The 15,925-nt window shown below is 44.3% G+C and overlaps 1 protein-coding gene and 1 long non-coding RNA gene across 9 annotated transcripts in view; both read right to left on the bottom strand.

Annotated features, from left to right (window-relative positions):
• LOC306644332 (uncharacterized protein) overlaps window positions 1-15,925 on the bottom strand; it is a 112,988-nt gene that overhangs the window by 9,618 nt on the left and 87,445 nt on the right. For 2 of the 5 annotated variants that reach the window (XM_079111201.1, XM_079111203.1), the window contains exon 1: window positions 470-2,359. The exons of 1 other annotated variant lie outside the window; for it this stretch is intronic. In XM_079111201.1, the coding sequence (XP_078967327.1) occupies window positions 470-595 (126 nt within the window). In that variant the 5' untranslated portion in view covers window positions 596-2,359. Of the gene's footprint in view, window positions 1-469; window positions 2,360-15,925 lie in introns of those variants that run through there. 2 more of the 5 variants (XM_079111199.1, XM_079111198.1) reach the window with 1 other exon arrangement.
• LOC306644347 overlaps window positions 1-15,925 on the bottom strand; it is a 125,354-nt gene that overhangs the window by 107,203 nt on the left and 2,226 nt on the right. The gene's annotated exons all lie outside the window — the stretch shown is intronic.

The following is a 15,925-nucleotide window of genomic DNA, read 5'->3' as shown; positions in this document are numbered from 1 at the left end:
TGTGAGGGATCCTAAATGAGGGTCTGCTCGGCTCACCTGTCCTGTGGTGCTCAGTGTTGCTGTTGAGCTTCTCTGGGAAAGTGTCCCCAGACTCTGGCGTCTTGGACAAAACCTCACCCCCTCTTCCCACACAAGAGCACGGTGGTCCCCCTGAGATTCCTGGGGGCCTGAGGCTCGACATTTTTTGAAACAACAAGAGAACATCCCTCTCGCTCCAGTGTCTCCAACAGACTGAGCTGGGCCGGGTTGCTTGGTGAAGTGGGTGCCTGGTTACCAGGGTTCCATGTTCCATTTGATTCATCGTCAAGGCACTGAGGTCACGTCCTATGCTGCCTCTACCCGAGCCTCTTATTCACACAAGACTACTCCCAAAACCACAAGGGCTGCTGCTTGCTCCCACCTCAACCCACATCAAGTGCACAGCTGAACACATGTTCACCAACAACTACACCCACCAGACCCTGCCCACCTTGGCTCCCAACAGAGCTCCAGCGTGAGGATTCATATCTGAATTCACAAGCAGACCCTCCTTCTCACCAGCTCTGTTACACTGGACCAAACATTGTGCCTGTCTTGGGTTCCCTAGTGTCCCCATTCATTTCAGTGTATGGATGTTCACTTCGATTTATAGGATGTCATTGGATATATTTGCCCATAAATACCTGTACTATCTCTGAAAACAATAGACAGGACTCGTAGGTTATGAAGGCACAAACTTAGAAGTGGTACAATCACAAGAAGGGGACAGACAAAGGATGCACCCCAACTCAATCAGGCTTGTGTCCCACATAGGATTCTGGACAAGGTCGGTCCCTTTTGGCTGCTGTTCCCACTCTGCACCATGACAAGCTGGAGCGGATGGAGACTCAGAGGCAGACCTCTCTGGCACAGACTGCCCAAGGCCTCTCATGAGATTCCAAATTGCCCAAGTGCCTCTTCAAAGGCTAGGAGGTGGGGGCTTCACAAATACTCTGTGGTACCACAGCACCCTGCTGCCCAAAGCTAGTACACCCTCTCCTGGAGGTGGATCAGACGCTGTCTCTGGATCCATGGGACTAGAAGCGGGCAATCATGATGGCATATCATCTCCAGGATGGAGTTCTGGGAAGCCTATGGCTTCTGTCTGGATCCTTAGCTCCAGTATTGCTCCCTGTCTCACTTTCATTCTTGATCCAGGCAATCAACATTTATCCATCATAAGCTGTCCTGTGGACATAGTCCTGTGAGAAAGACATGACAGTGTCCCATCCTCCCAGCAGAGAACCACTGAGGCTCAGCCAAACTGGATCCTCCCAAGAACACAGGCATGAGCCCAGAGGCAGATCCTCCCAGCTGAGCCTCAAAGGAGGCTGTAGTCCCAGCCTCCTGAAAACAGAGGTGTCCAGCTGAGCCACCTTGGATGCAGGTGCACAGAAACTGACCTCATCAATGCCTGTAGTTGTCAGTCATGACTTAGAGGGCTGGTGTTTCAGAACCGTGGACATCAAGGCAGCCACCACACTTTGGGGTATGCACTAGTCTATCCCTCTCTGCCTGAGCCCTCCAAGCCACATTGGCCATGAATCCAACCTCCTCCTGTGGACAAACTCAATCCTGTTTCCCAATTGCTGTATGGCCATGCCTTCCCCAACTCACTGCTCCCAAAATGAGCAGGGTGACCCACTCATGTCATTCTTGTTCCAGAGGCAATGCCACCCCACTGAGCCCATCCCCCACACCATGTGACTCCTGCTTACCTTGTCACACCTGATCCTATTTTGGCCTTGGCTATTGCTCTTTTTTCCATGTGCATTTGCTTTCAGATTCTGCATATCTGCAGCCACCATAGGTAGAACTCATGGTGGTGACTGAGTCAAGTCCATGCTGACAGGACCCTTGGATGGGTAACTGCCAGATCACAGTCATGAGTGAACAGAAGAGAATTCATTGGAAAGCTCTGTCTGAGTGGCTTCTTTTATCCAGAAATGCTGGTGATGGGAGGACCCATGACATGGATGCTGTGGACAAAGCAAGACCACAGGCTCTCTTTCCTGGGTCCAATTGCTCCACTACAATGGAGAGCAGTGAAATTCCTGGTGCTAAAATGAGCCCTGTACCCCAGAAAGGACACTGCTCTCAAAACCTTGACCTGAGTGTGTGTGTCCTAAGGTAACAAGGTTTCAGGTTCCCAGGCGCAAAATTAAGTCCTCTCAAATCCAGGGGCAATATCAGTCTCCACTGTCCCTCTTTCCCTCTGCAGGTCCCAGGGTGTCCTCACCCTAACCATGGTTAGTACCCTAGCCCATTCCAAAATGAGGACCATTGGGTTCCAAAAAGGACAACCTCTGAGATGCTCAGTATACCAACACCCTCTGTTGAACCCATGCCTCTATTCCCCGGAGACCCCAAGGGAGGGCGCTTTCTAAAGACCCAAGGACATTAGTGGGTGATGGATGGATGGATGAATGGAGAACTATGGCCACCAGAAAATTCTGGAAACATGTATGTGCTTGGGTCACAGGCCCATGCACCTTTATTCTCCCCACCAATTTTCTTATTTTTTTTTTTAACCAGAAGTGAGGCTTTCCCTTAAATGCTCCTAAACACAAAGGGGGCCTCACACTTCAACAGGAAAAAGGTGACCGATGGACCTCCCACTGTATCTATTTATGATCACTCTGGGGCATCTTCCACCTGTGAAGGCTTTGGGAAGCACGAAGACACCCCAGCCACCAGTAGCACACAATTTCTAAACCTCAAAACCGCCCCTGCCAGAACTCTCCATTCCACTCTGTGCCCTGCCCTCCCGAGCCATCTGCCTTGATCAATCCTCCCTCTCTGCCTCCTCAGTCTCTTGATTGTCCTGATGTGATTTGTCCATGGATCTCAGGGTGTTTGTGGCCCACCCCAAACTGCTGTGGTCAACTGTTCATGTCCCACAAAGAGATTGTGACACTGTGGACTGTCTGGGTAGCTTTGGATGATGTGCAGCCCACCCTCCAGGGTTTGATTTTCAAGGAAATGAGTGCAGAGGGAGCCAAGAGGGTTCTGCAAGGTAGAGAAATGTGGCAACGCACTGATCCTCAACAGACGCTCAGGACTCTGGGATCAGATGGTGTGACATGGACTTGCTGGGGGCCCTGAAGAAAGCCCATTCACTCTGCAGAGACGGAGGACTCCCTCAGTGCTCAGCCTGCTGCTGTGCTTCTCAGAGCCCTGGGATGCCCCAGGTGTGAGGAGGTGGGAAGCCACACGCCATCCCAGGTGCTCCTCAGCAACTCCACCTGGCCTTGAAGCACGCACATCTGCCTCAGGTGTCAGCACAACAATGTTTCCCTGCCTCCCAGCACAAAAGTGCTCTTAAAGACACTCAGGTTCCACTGGCTCTGGACCAGCCCTTTCCTCTGGGATGCCTGACTCAGTATTTAGGAGGCCACACCAGTTGTCAGCTCCTAGGCTGGGCCCACAGAGACCAGGACAATCTAGGCATTGCTCATACTTCTAGTCTATCATGACCCATGACACAACACCCGGCTAGACAAAAGGGTCCTCTCCACCACTGGGATGGCCCCTTCTACCACCTCAGGACTCATCCTACAAGCACCTCCTGAACCCACCATGCACACGGCTTTGGTGCACATTGGTCTGGAAAGACCTGGAGGGTGAGGGAACCCACTGGCTGGGACCCAATACCCTAGATCCTGGGGCCACAGCTGCCCACTGACATGGATACACAGCTCATGTGTACAGTCACCACTGCCCGAGACCCAGACTGAGACACCTGCAGAATTGGCAGTGCACCTGGATTCCCAGGAGTGGGGGTGAGCCACTTTTGAAAATGACGTTGTCCAAGAAAGACAAATTTTGTAGGATTTAACTCAGATTCCCAATAATCCTGTTCATAAAAACGTAAAGAAGAATGTTCCTTTCTTGGGCTTGCGGAAGGGACTCGAAGTCAGTCTGGCGGAAGGGTATGTCCACCTGAGTTCTGGAGAGGGACGGTGTGATGTCTAGACAGCAACATGCCTATGCTTCAAGCATCTGAATTAAAAAGGGATGTTTGGTGTATTTTACCAGAATTTAAAAATAAGGGAATTGCTGATTGACTCTCAAAGAACCATGTGTGTTGTGAAGGCAGAATACAGGAAACTGGGTAATTTATACCACAAGTTTTATTTCTCAAATTCTGGAGGCTGCAAGTCAGGTACCCACATCTGAAAACCTTCTTTTGTCCTCCTGTGGCAGAAGATAAAACAGGAACAAGGATTTCTTTGACTAGCCCCTTCCCAAAGGAGGAGACTCCATGGCCTGATCATGTCTTCAAGTTCCCACCTGGTAACACATCATATGGGAGAAAAAACACAATGAAATCCATGCTTCCCAGATCATCCAAACTTATTGGAATGATTCAGAATGTGTGCAAAATTTCACAAACTTGATCTTGTTATAAAACAAGAGATAAACTTACAACATGGGGAGAGGGCTCCCTTCTCTGCTCCTGTTCCCGGTGTGGGATGTGGTCTTTCAAGCCCTCACTGAGGTTCTGCACACCATGTCTGACTGCCCACCTACTGCATTCCCATGGGGCTGACTCACATTGAAGTCCTGAAGGTTCTCAAGTCTGGAAATCAGAAACATCACAGGAAATACATGGGAGGTCTGTTCCAAGTGCATGGAGAACGCCACAGTCCTCACATGCTCAAGTCTCTTTTAAAAATGCCAGAGTATTTCCATGTCTTCCACCCGTATTGATGCTTCTGACACCTAATACAATAAAATCGCAATGTAATTCTGCATAACCCTGTATGATCCAGGAAACAATGACAAGTAACAGTCCACAGAGATGCAATTTCTTTCCTGATACTTTTGATTTGCAAGCTGCTGGGTCTGTGGAAGGAGGAGGATGGGCACAGGGCCAACTGCATTTTCTTGCTTTGCATCCAGGGAGGAATAACTACCGCCAAGATGAGGGCTTATAGGAGCTGATATCCTTCAAGTCAACATCTGGACACATCTGGTCTTTAGGCCTGTAAACCTTCAAGGAGAGGATTCAAGCACCTCCCTACTAAAGAAAGTATCCAAAATAACTTACATCAAAGGGTATCAAGCATTGGGCTTTCAGGAGGGAGTCAGTCCACTTTCTAGGACACCTTGCACACGTCAGAGAGTAGCTCAAATGCAAAGCTCTGCAGAGCCCATGGGGAACACTGCAGAGTGTTGGTGTTTTCAGAAAGAGTGTATTGCCAGGTCACTAGATCCTCTCAGGAAGCCGAAACCTACCATGACGCCAATTAGGAGACAGGGTACCAGAAGCCTCAGTGGGGAGAGTTCTGGAATAAGGCCAGTGTACTTGAGAGAAGAGTCACCTGAAAATTCTTGTTCACCCAAAAGTGGGTGCGAGCTTGTGGGCAAACAGTATTTGCACACTGATCAAGCTAAGGAGAGGTCACATGAAGGAACACAGTTTAAACAGGGCCCAAATTCAATGTCTGCAATTCTTGTAGAAATGGGAGTTTGGACAAAGAGACCCACGGAGGCTTGGGTAAACAGGCTGTGTGAGGTCTGAGACAGAGACTGGATGGCCCTGAAAGGAAAAACAGATTGTGGGCATAGCAGGAGAGTGGGCAAGAGGTAGGAGAGTTGGGGAGGACACTCCCTGGGAACCTGTGAGGGACTGTGGCACTGGGAGAGCCCACACCTCTTGCCTGCAGCCTCTGGAACTGGACAGAAGGCCTCTCTTCTGCTGTATGGCACCTAGTTTGCAGGGTTTTTTGGAGCAGCCTAGGACCTGCCTGCACCAGGCCTTCAGCATGTTGGCCACACAGTTCAGATCTGGGCCACAGACACACTCTAATGACTGCACAGTGTCAGTCATGAGGCATGAAAAATGCCAAGTCAGCCCACATGGGGAAAGGGCTAGGCACACACTGCAGATTAGAGAAGAAAAAGTAGGTCCAGATCTTCAACATGTCGACTTAGGACCAGACTTCCTCAACAGGACTCCCATAGCACAAGAAATAAAAGCAAGAATCAATAACTGGGATAGACTAAACTAAAAAGCTATCTCTCGGCAAAGAAAACTATCAGCAATGCAAAGAAAGAGCCTACAGAGTGGGGAAAATCTTTGCCACTCATACTTCAGATAGAGCACTAATCTCCAGAATCTATAGAGAACTCAAAAAACTCTACACCAAGAATAAAAATAGCCCAATCAACAAAAGGGCTAAAGAAAAGAACAGACACTTCACAGAAGAAGATCTACACACAATAAACAGATATATGAAAAAATGTTCATTATCTCTAGTAATAAGAGAAATGCAAATCAAAACCACCCTAACATTTCATCTCACCCCAATTAGAATGGCGATTATCAAGAATACGAGCAACAACAGGTGTTGGCGAGGATGTGGGGAAAAAGGTACACTCATACATTACTGGTGGGGATGCAAATTAGTGCAGCCACTCTGGAAAGCAGTGTGGAGATTCCTTAAAAAACTTGGAATGGAACCACCATTTGACCCAGCTATCCCACTCCTTGGCCTATACCCAGGGGACTTAAAATCAGCATACTACAGAGATACAGCCACATCAATGTTCATAGCTGCTCAATTCACAATAGCCAGATTGTGGAACCAACCTAGATGTCCTTCAATTGATGAATGGATAAAGAAACTGTGGTATATATATATATATACAATGGAATATTACTCAGCCAAAAAGAAGAATAAAATTATGGCATTTGCAGGCAAATGGATGAAATTGGAGAATATCATGCTAAGTGAGATAAACTAAACTCAAAAATCCAAAGGATGAATGATCTCCCTGAGCAGTGGATGAGGACACAGTGGGAGCGGGGAGGGAGGTAAGAATGGAGGAAGAAGAGAATGCATAGAGAGAAAAGAGGGTTGGGAGGGGTGGGGATGAAGGAAAAAATAACAGAATGAATCAAACACTATTATCCTACGTAAAAGTATGACTACACAAATGGTAGGACTTTACTTCATACATAGAGAAAAAGTATGTACCTCATTTGTGTACAATAAAAACAAAACAAATTTAAAAAAAAATAAACATACATTCTTGATCCAGAAATTCCACCTGTGGGTACACAACCTAATGATGTGTAAGCAGTTTCTGAAGGAAACATGCAGAGGGATATTCATGCTCATGTTCCCTGCAGCCGCCTCACCTGTGCTCACTGGGAGTTGAGGATGACCTGGATGCCCACTGCTGGGAAAGTCAACAGCTAAAACTGTAGTGGAGGCAAATCTTCATATGTTAAAGGTAATCATTTAGAAACAGGAGATTAAAACATGCCAGTGCAATTCCTGAATTCAAGTTCTTCCCTTCCTACCTACCAACAATAATGGTTGGTCTAGACATAGGGATACTAAAAGGAAGAAACACGGATATAATACTATGTCATTATTAGCTTTCTTAAGTACAAAAAAAAGAAATATAATCTTTACCCATCCAAGAGCTGTTATGCCTACTACAGGAGATTTTTGTGGACATGGTTGTAAATAATTACCTTCTCAGATACTGTCCGTGACTTGCCAAATGCAAAGACCCATGAAGAATTTCAGCCTCCATACATGAACTCATCATCAAAAGTCTTCACAGTCTACAGGTGCTTCACACAATGTCTGAATGGGCGGTTGACACCCATCCAGCCCTGGTAAGTCAGAATCTGGAGTTGTATACATTCTCAGGGGATATGAATAAACATCACAGCTTAGGTTCCAGATTAAGGACTACTTTGTTGGTAACTTATAAGTTACTAGCACACTTTCTTCTAGGACTAGATGTCCCAGATCAACGATGTCAGCAAGGAAAGTCTACATATGAAAATTAGAATAAGAAAACTATTTGCAGCTAATGTCCACCTTCCTTTGTGCACCAGAGCAGTGTCAGAGAGAGGATATGTATTTAGGAATATATGCAACTCACTGTGAGTACCAAGAAGAAACTTTTATTACAACAGGCAACCTAAACTCTGACTCCCTAACACCTTTCAAACTCTTGCTGTGATCACATCTAAAATGTACCTTGATGATAGTTCACACATGGCTCACAGGTGACATACTCATTTTGATTCTCATTCTGGGAGCCCAGTGAAATTAAGCACATTTGATATTCACGGTTTAGAGCAGAAGCCCACTATAGACACGGTGCTCAGGCTGAGTCTTCCTACTTTCCCTTTCCTCAGGAGATTCTGATAGCCACATTGTGTCACACAGTTGTATGCCCCTCTGAGGACCCAGAAGTGATTATGGTGGAACTAACCCCCACATAACACCTCAACACCACATCAAGCTGGGCTCCAGAGTCTCTAACCAGGGGTGTCTTGTGAGACATGAAAATCTCCCCCTGCCTCCTGACACCACATGACATGACTACTTCCGTGGTATGTGGACATTTCTATCAAAGTCAAAAACACATAACAACCTCCTTTGAGTCAGTCAAAGGGATCTCCCCCTTAGATGCAGAGCTGACCTAGATGCCCTGGCCAGAGCAGGACTTCTAGACAGAGTGCTGGACACAATTTCATAGAGAAACATTCACCGGGCACTCTACAGCAATGTCTGGTGAACATTTCAATGACCCTACCTGCTTAATGCTTACATCCTAAGAAGAAAACATGCTTACTTACTCCCAATTAGTAAAAAAAAAATAGCATCCAGTGACATGTTAAAAATGAGGCACAACTTCCACATCAACCTCAAAAACTTAGCAAGTCTCTAAGTAATTTGAGACCCTGTCTCAAAAAAAAAGGGGTGGGGTGGGGCTGGAGATATGCTCAGTGGTAAAGGCCCCTCTGTTTTCAATTCCCAGTGTCTAAAGAGAAATAGAAAGTTGACCATTTGTGAGATAAGTGCTCTGTTTTCCTAACTCATGATACATTACCAGTGATTGTCATTAATCCATTTCTATATTCTTTCCACACTCACCAATTTATATAGCATCTTCACTTTTCTCTTGACTCTCATCATAGAGTGCAGAGAATGAAATTAAGAAGCTGGCAGAAATATGGCAGAACTGATTGGAAAGAAATTAGATGACAAAGTGCGAGTAAAAGGTATCCATTACACCACATTGGATGTTTGGAAGCAGAATCCACGGCAAACTATGCATCACGTCCTACTGGAATCATGGTCTACTTTATTCCTCTATCACAGGAAAATGTTTTCTTATCTTCTTTTGTTCAAGAGCTTATCCACAGCCAGGCATGCTGACCCTTCACCTGTAATCCCAGTAGTTCAGAAGGCTGAGGCTTGGGGAATTGCAAGTTTTAATTCAGCTCAGCAAAAGTGAAGAGCTGAGCAACTAAGTGAGAAACTATCTCTAAATAAAGTACAAACTAGGGCTGGAGATGTGGCTCACTGATTGAGTGCCTCTGAGTTCAATTCCTGGTATGCACCCCAGCCCCCAAAAATAGATTACCCAGTTACACTAGTATAAAACATTACCATCTATTTCCTCTAGGTTAAAAAAAGAAAGAGGCTGGAGCAGTGAACTCGGACAACTGGGAGCGTCGTAGAGGAGGCCGCTCAGCACAGCGCTGGGACTCGGAGCCACCCCTGGGGCTCTGGAGGCTGCCTAGGGGAGGAGCGGTGAGGAGAGCTGTGTGGACTCAGGACACCGGGGCCTGCCCTGAGGAGGAGGAGGAGGAGCATGGCTGCTTGGATTCGGAGTGACTACACCAGAGCTACAGGCAGTTGCCAGAGGAAAAGCTGTGCGGCGAGCTGTTTGGACTCAGAGCGACTGCTTCTGAACACCGGGGCCTGCCCTGAGGACGAGGAGGAGGAGGATCGGGGCCGCTTGGATTCGGAGTGACTATACCAGAGCTACAGGCGGTTGCCAGAGGAGGGGCTGCGTGGCGAGCTGTTTGGATTCAGACCACTTCTGAACACCGGGGCCTGCCCGGAGAGTAGGAGGAGGAGGAGGAGGAGCGCAGCAGGGCGTTTGGACTTGCAGTGACTGCATTGGAGCTCCAAGCGGCTGCTCAGAGGAGAAGGCGAGTGGTGAGTTGTCTGGACTTAAAGCGACTGCTCCTGAACACAGGGGGGCTGCCTGGAGGAGAAGCGCGGTGGGTCGCTTGGTCTCCAGTGGCCACACCAGAGCTCCGGGCGGCTGCCCAGAGGAGGTGTGCAGCGGGTCACGTGGATTCAGAGCCACTCAGAGTGATTGCTCCTGAACACCCAGGGGGGTTACATGGAGGAGGAGGAGGAACAGGGAGGGTCATTTTGACTCGGAGTGATTGATTGCCCCGGGCTACGGGTGGTCAGTGGGAGGAGGAGGCACGCAGTGAGTTGCTTGGTCTCCTAGTGACTGCACTGGAATATTGGGCGGCTGTCTGGAGGAAGAGGCGTGTGGCGGATCTCTGGGACTCAGAGCGATTGTACAGGGCCCCAGGTGGCTGCTCAGAGGAGGGGCCGCATAGCCAGGCGATTAGGTGCAGAGCAGGGTCCCAGGATCTAGGAGGCTTCTTGGTAGAAGAGCTGCACAGAGACACGCTAAGGGGCGGAGCGAAGGTTCCAGGCCTGCGGGCAGATTCTCTGAGGAGGGGCAGCCTAAGGAGATTCATCTGCGAAGGGTGAGGCTCCCAGGCACAGGAGGTGGGGCCAGGCCCCTGGGAACTTTGCAGAGGAAGGCAGCCCAGCCCAGGCGGTAGCTGTAAATTGAGGGGAACCTTTAGGAGGGAATTGACCAGCGAGACCTCCCCACCAGGTGAGTCTTCCCTGCCGGGTGAGGTTTCCCCACAAGGATGGTAAAACCAGAGACACAGGCCCAAACAGGCCTTGCCTGAGCCCACAGCCTACTTCCTCTTTGGACGACCATTGGTCAACAAGTGGAGGCACCTCTGCCCACTAGCAGGGAATATACCCCACCTGAAGGCCATCACTCCTAGAGAGGCAGATTCCTTGTGGAGCACCGCATTATCAACTTCCTCCAAGACTTCAGCCTACTGAAGGCTAAGAGGGGATATATATAGAAATCTTCAGGGACATTGTAAGTCAATAAAGGAAATCTGCAATATCTCAGCTGATACCTGAACAATATGAGAAAACAAGGAAAGAAAATGCCCCAAACAAATCTAGATGTTACATCAATAAAACCCAATGACAGCATGGCAGAAGAAATGACAGAAAAGGAGTTCAGATTGTACATAATTAAAATGATCAGGGAAGCAAACGAGGAGATGAAAGAGCAAATGCAGGCACTGAATGATAGCACCAATCGACAGTTAAAAGAGCAAATACAGGAAGCAAAAGATCATTTCAATAAAGAGTTAGAGATATTGAAAAAAAAACAAACAGAAATCCTTGACATGAAGGAAACAATAAACCAAATTAAGAACTCCATAGAAAGCATATCCAGTAGGATAGAACACCTGGAAGACAGAACCTCAGACATTGAAGACAAAATATTTAACCTTGAAAACAAAGTTGAACAAACAGAGAAGATGGTAAGAAATCATGAACAGAATCTACAAGAACTATGGGATATCATGAAAAGGCCAAATTTAAGAATTATTGGGATTGAGGAAGGCTTAGAGAAACAAACCAAAGGAATGAACAATCTATTCAACAAAATAATATCAGAAAATTTCCCAAATCTGAAGAATGAAATGAAAAACCAAGTACAAGAGGCTTATAGGACTCCAAATACACAAAATTACAACAGACCCACACCAAGGCACATTATAATGAAAATGCCTAACATACAAAATAAAGACAGAAATTTAAAGGCTGTGAGAGAAAAGAACCAAATTACATTCAGGGGGAAACCAATACGGATATCAGCAGATTTTTCAATCCAGACCCTAAAAGCTAGAAGGGCCTGGAACAACATTTTTCAAGCCCTGAAAGAAAATGGATGCCAACCAAGAATCTTATACCCAGCAAAACTTACCTTCAAATTTGACGATGAAATAAAATCCTTCCATGATAAACGAAAGCTAAAAGAATTTACAAAAAGGAAGCCAGCATTACAGAACATTCTCAGCAAAATATCCCATGAGGAAGAGATGAAAAACAAAGAAGCAAATCAGCAAAGGGAGGAATTATCCTAAAGGAATTGTCAAATAAAGGAGGACCCAAGTTGTGTCAAACAAATAAATAAATAAAATTTAAAAAATGAACCAAATGACCGGGAAACCAAATCATTTCTCAATAATAACCCTGAATATCAATGGCCTGAATTCATCAATCAAAAGACATAGACTGGCAGATTGGATTAAAAAGAAAGATCCAACAATATGTTGCCTGCAAGAGACTCACCTCATAGAAAAAGATACCCACAGACTAAAGGTGAAAGGATGGGGAAAAACATACCATGCACATGGACTCAGCAAAAAAGCTGGAGTATCCATCCTCATTTCAGATAATGTGGACTTCAAGACAAAGTTAGTCAGAAGGGATAAAGAAGGTCATTTCATACTGCTTAAGGGAAGCATAAATCAGCAAGATATAACAATCATAAACATCTATGCCCCAAACAGTGGCTCATCCATGTATGTCAAACAAATCCTTCTCAATTTCAGAAACCAAATAGACCATAACACAATAATACTAGGTGATTTTAACACGCCTCTCTCACCACTGGACAGATCTTCCAAACAAAAATTGAACAAAGAAACCATAGATCTCAATAACACAATCAATAATTTAGACTTAACGGACATTTATAGAATATACCATCCAACCAAGAGCGAATACACTTTCTTCTCAGCAGCACATGGATCCTTCTCTAAAATAGACCATATATTATGCCACAAAGCTAATGTTAGCAAATACAAGAAGATAGAGACACTACCATGTATTCTATCAGATCATAATGGATTGAAGTTAGAAATAAATGAAAGAGTAAAACACAGAAACTATTCCAACATCTGCAGATTAAACAATATGCTATTATATGATGAATGGATAATAGAAGATATTAGGAAGGAAATTAAAAAATTCTTAGAGGTAAATGAGAACAAAGAAACATCATATCAAAATCTCTGGGACACTATGAAAGCAGTACTTAGAGGGAAATTTATTTCATGGAGCGCATTTAATAAAAGAAGTAAAACTCAAAAAATAAACAACCTAACACTACAGCTCAAAGCCCTAGAAAAAGAACAGAACAGCACCAAAAGTAGTAGAAGACAGGAAATAGTTAAACTCAGAGCTGAAATCAATGAAATTGAAACAAAAGAAACAATACGAAAAATTGACAAAATAAATAGCTGGTTCTTTGAAAAAATAAACAAAATTGATAAACCTTTAGCCACACTAACAAAGAGAAGACGAGAGAAAACCCAAATCACTAAAATTCGGAATGAACAAGGAAATATCACAACAGACAGGATTGAAATACAAAACATAATTAGAAGCTATTTTGAAATCTATACTCCAACAAAACAGAAAACCTCGAAGACATCAACAGGTTTCTAGAGACATATGAATTGCCTAAACTGAACGAGGAGGACATACACAATTTAAATAGACCAATTTCAAGTACTGAAATAGAAGAAGTCATCAAAAGCCTTCCAACAAAGAAAAGTCCGGGACCAGATGGGTTCTCAGCCGAGTTCTACAAAACCTTTAAGGAAGAGCTCATTCCAATACTTCTCAAAGTATTCCATAAAATAGAAGGGGAGGGAACCCTCCCAAACTCATTCTATGAAGGCAATATTACACTGATACCTAAATCAGACAGAGACTCATCAAGGAAAGAAAATTTCAGACCAATATCCTTAATGAACATCGACGCAAAAATTCTCAACAAAATTTTAGCAAATCGCATACAAAAACATATTAAAAAGATAGTGCACCATGATCAACTGGGTTTCATCCCAGGAATGCAAGGTTGGTTCAACATCAGGAAATCAATAAATGTCATTCACCATATCAACAGACTTAAAGTCAAGAATCACATGATTATTTCAATAGATGCAAAAAAAGCATTTGCTAAAATAGAGCACCCCATCATGCTCAAAACACTAGAAAAAATAGGGATAGTGGGAACATTCCTTAACATTGTAAAGGCCATTTATGCTAAGCCCATGGCTAATATCATTCTAAATGGTGAAAAACTGAAAGCATTCCCCCTAAAAACTGGAACAAGGCAGGAATGCCCTCTTTCACCACTTCTATTCAACATCGTTCTTGAGACTCTAGCCAGAGCAATTAGACAAACTAAAGAAATTAAAGGGATATGAATTGGAAAAGAAGAACTCAAACTATCCCTGTTCGCTGATGACATGATTATATATTTAGAGGAACCTGGAAATTCCACCAGAAAACTGTTAGAACTCATAAGTGCATTCAGTAAAGTAGCAGGTTACAAGATCAATGTTCATAAATCCAATGCATTTTTATACATAAGTGATGAATCTTCAGAAAGAGAAATTAGGAAAACTATCCCATTCACAATAGCATCGAAAAAAATAAAATACTTGGGAATCAATCTCACAAAAGAGGTGAAAGACCTCTACAATGAGAACTATACAACACTAAAGAAAGAAATTAAAGAACACCTTAGAAGATGGAAAGATCTTCCATGTTCTTGGATAGGAAGAATTAATATTGTCAAAATGGCCATACTACCTAAAGTGCTATACAAATTCAATGCAATTCCAATTAAAATCCCAATGATGTACCTTACAGAAATAGAGCAAGCAATTATGAAATTCGTCTGGAAGAATAAGAAACCCAGAATAGCTAAAGCAATCCTTAGCAGGAAGAGTGAAACAGGGGGTATTGCAATACCAGATCTTCAACTCTACTACAAAGCAATAGTAACAAAAACAGCATGGTATTGGTACCAAAATAGAAAGGTAGATCAATGGTACAGAATAGAGGACACGGACACAAACCCAAATAAATACAATTTTCTCATACTAGACAAAGGGGCCAAAAATATGCAATGGAGAAAAGATAGCCTCTTTAACAAATGGTGCTGGGAGAATTGGAAATCCATATGCAACAGAATGAAACTAAACCCATATCTCTCACCATGCACGAAACTAAACTCAAAATGGATTAAGGACCTCGGAATCACACCAGAGACCCTGCAGATTATAGAAGAAAAAGTAGGTCCAGATCTTCAACATGTCGGCTTAGGACCAGACTTCCTTAACAGGACTCCCATAGCACAAGAAATAAAAGCAAGAATCAATAACTGGGATAGATTCAAACTAAAAAGCTTTCTCTCAGCAAACTATCAGTAATGCGAAGAAAGAGCCTACAGAGTGGAAGAATATCTTTGCCAATCATACTTCAGATAGAGCACTAATCTCCAGAATCTATAAAGAACTCAAAAAACTCTACTCCAAGAATTCAAATAATCCAGTCGATAAATGGGCTAAGGAAATGAATAGACACTTCACAGAAGATCTACAAGCAATCAACAAACATATGGAAAAATGCTCAACATCTTAGAGAAATCCAAATCAAAACCACCCTAAGATTCCATCTCACCCCAATTAGAATGGCGATTATCAAGAATACGAGCAACAACAGGTGTTGGCGAGGATGTGGGGAGAAAAGTACACTCATACATTGCTGGTGGGACTGCAAATTAGTGCAGCCACTCTGGAAAGCAGTGTGGAGATTCCTTAGAAAACTCGGAATGGACCCTCCATTTGACCCAGCTATCCCACTCCTTGTCCTATACTCAAAGGACTTAAAATCAGCATACTACAGAGATACAGCCACATCAATGTTCATAGCTGCTCAATTCACAATAGCCAGACTGTGGAACCAACCTAGATGCCCTTCAATTGATGAGTGGATAAAGAAGCTGTGGTATATATATACAATGGAATATTATTCAGCCATAAAGAATGATAAAATTATGGCATTTGCAGGCAAATGGATGAAATTGGAGAATATCATGCTAAGTGAGATAAGCCAATCGCAAAAAGCCAAAGGAAGAATGATATCGCTAATAA

Source organism: Sciurus vulgaris, assembly GCF_902686455.1.
Source record: "Sciurus vulgaris genome assembly, chromosome: 14".
NCBI classification, from domain to species: Eukaryota; Metazoa; Chordata; class Mammalia; order Rodentia; family Sciuridae; genus Sciurus; species Sciurus vulgaris.
The sequence above is the reverse complement of the archived record's forward strand: the minus strand, read 5'-3'. Positions and strand labels throughout refer to the sequence as shown.